This window comes from Salvelinus sp. IW2-2015, unplaced genomic scaffold, assembly GCF_002910315.2.
Source record: "Salvelinus sp. IW2-2015 unplaced genomic scaffold, ASM291031v2 Un_scaffold12524, whole genome shotgun sequence".
In the NCBI taxonomy this organism is placed as follows: domain Eukaryota; kingdom Metazoa; phylum Chordata; class Actinopteri; order Salmoniformes; family Salmonidae; genus Salvelinus; species Salvelinus sp. IW2-2015.
Window position 1 is genome coordinate 1 of NW_019953780.1, and position 2,170 is coordinate 2,170.

The window sequence follows — 2,170 nt, forward strand, 5'->3', positions numbered from 1 at the left end:
GTCAGGTGTTAGACTGCTCTATGATTACTAACAAGGTGGACGTGAGTGTTCCCAGAGGGGTTGCTAGGACTGCTCTATGAAATATACTAACAAGGTGAGAGGTCAGGGGATCAGTGATTGCTTGTCCGGTTTAGACTCTCTATAGACTTCACTCAAGTGCAGAATTTCACGGGGTCAGGGGCTTAGAACTTGGCATCTCATGATTACTACAAGGTGAGAACCGGCACCGGCTCAGTGCACGGGCCTTAGACCTGGCGGTCTATGATTTAACCTACAAGGTTGTGATGGAGTCAGGGGTCAGGGATTTCATAGCCAGGACTGCTCTATGCATTACACAAGGTGAGAGGTTCAGGGTCAGGGTTAATTGCCTCTATGTTACTACAAGGTGAAGGTCAGGGGTCCAGGGTTAGATGCCTCTATGATTACTACAAAGGAGAGGTCCAGGTGTCAGGATCTAGACTGCTCTCATTGTATTACTACAAGGTGACGAGGGAGAGGTCAGCGGCCGGGTCAGACTGCTCGTATGATTACGTCTACAGGTGAGAGGGTCAGGAGTCAGGTGTAACTTGCTCTATGCATATATATATAACCATCGGTACTAGTCAGGGGTTAGACTGCTCTAATATACAACAAAGGTGGAGGTCAGGCGTCAGCTGTTAGACCTGCTCTTATGATCACTACAGGGAAGAGGTCAATGGGTTAGACTGCCTCTATGATTACTACAAGACTGAGAGTCAGGGGTCAGAGGTTAGACTTGCTCTATGATTACCTACAAGGTGAGAGGTCAGGGGTTAGACTGCTCTATTGATACTTAAAGGTGACGAGGTCAGGATTAGGGTTAGACTGCTCGTATTGGATTACTACAAGGTGGAAGACGGTTCAGGGGGTCAGGGTTAGCACTGCTCCATTATATTACTACAACGGTGAGAGGTCAGGGTAGACCTGCTCTATGCATACTACAAGGTGACGAGGTCAGGGGTTAGGGTCAGACTGCTCATGTATGATTACTACAAGGTGAGAGGTCAGGGGTCAGGGGTTAGACTGCTCTATGATTACTACAAGGTGAGAGGTCAGGGGTTAGGGGTTAGACTGCTCTATGATTACTACAAGGTGAGAGGTCAGGGTTTGTAGGCCATGCTGAACCTCAGTAGAGACGAGGACAGTGCTCTTTGACGAAGGTGAGACGGCTGTAATGGGCGTGGTCATTAAGGGGGATTCCTTGTGTTGTACCGTCTCCTCATGTACTTTACTTGCCCAAACCCTACAACGTGCTGCTAGCTAAGACTCTGATGTGATATCTGACAGATCAACGTCAAACCCTACAAAGTGCTGCTAGCTAAGACTCTGACGTGATATCTGACAGATCAACRTCAAACCCTACAACGTGCTGCTAGCTAAGACTCTGACGTGAAATCTGACAGATCAACGTCAGAGCTAAGTTGTATACTTATGGTTTCACGATGTTGACGTGAGCTAATAACCGTCCTGGTGATAAATCTGTGGTGTGTGATTTATTCTTCCTAGATCCCAAGAGACAAGCGACTGCTGGCCAGCTCTAAAGCACCAGAGACATCAGCCCCTGACTCCCAGGGGAACCTGGAGAATCGTGTTCAAGGGCTAAAATCTGAACCTGTCAACCTGTCTCTTAACATCCAGCAGCTGGACTGTACAGACAGGCAAGGGTATGGAGGGGCACCTGGGGAGGCAGTGGGAGCTGTGGTGAAGACTGAGGACCAGACGTCTTGCTACATGGCTCTTGGGGGTCCGGGGGGGCCTGGGGGGTCGTACAGGGGAGAGGGGGAGCGGCAGCAGGTCCGGGTGGTTTATGAGCAGATCAATCCCAATTCCGTGGTCAGCCCTGTCAGCCATGTTGGGAGACACAGAGGCTACACGAAGGAGGAACAGAGTCAGAAGAGTTCTCCAGACAGCACCAACGATGCCTCGTACCCYGAGGAGCAGGAGGTGAGGCCTGGAGCAGASTGGGGTGGTGTCTACATGTTTWGTTATTCCTTTGAATCCAATCAATTGGAGCAAAACCTTTTCAGACATGACTGTTCTGTTGTTCCTGTTTCTGCTGGTTAATGACACTATAGTCCCATATCTTCTGACATGACTGTTCTGTTGTTCCTGTTCCTGTTGGTTAATGACACTATAGTCCATATCTTCTGAC

At 49.2% G+C, this 2,170-nt stretch overlaps 1 protein-coding gene across 1 annotated transcript; it reads left to right on the plus strand.

The window, feature by feature from the left end:
* Positions 1 to 996: 996 nt before the first annotated feature.
* LOC112080179 (grainyhead-like protein 2 homolog) lies at positions 997 to 1,962 on the plus strand (the record flags this gene model as incomplete). Its single annotated transcript, XM_070442492.1, has 2 exons — positions 997 to 1,110; positions 1,525 to 1,962. Coding segments are annotated over exons 1-2 (552 nt in total), but the record flags the coding sequence as incomplete, so codon positions are not given.
* Positions 1,963 to 2,170: the final 208 nt, after the last annotated feature.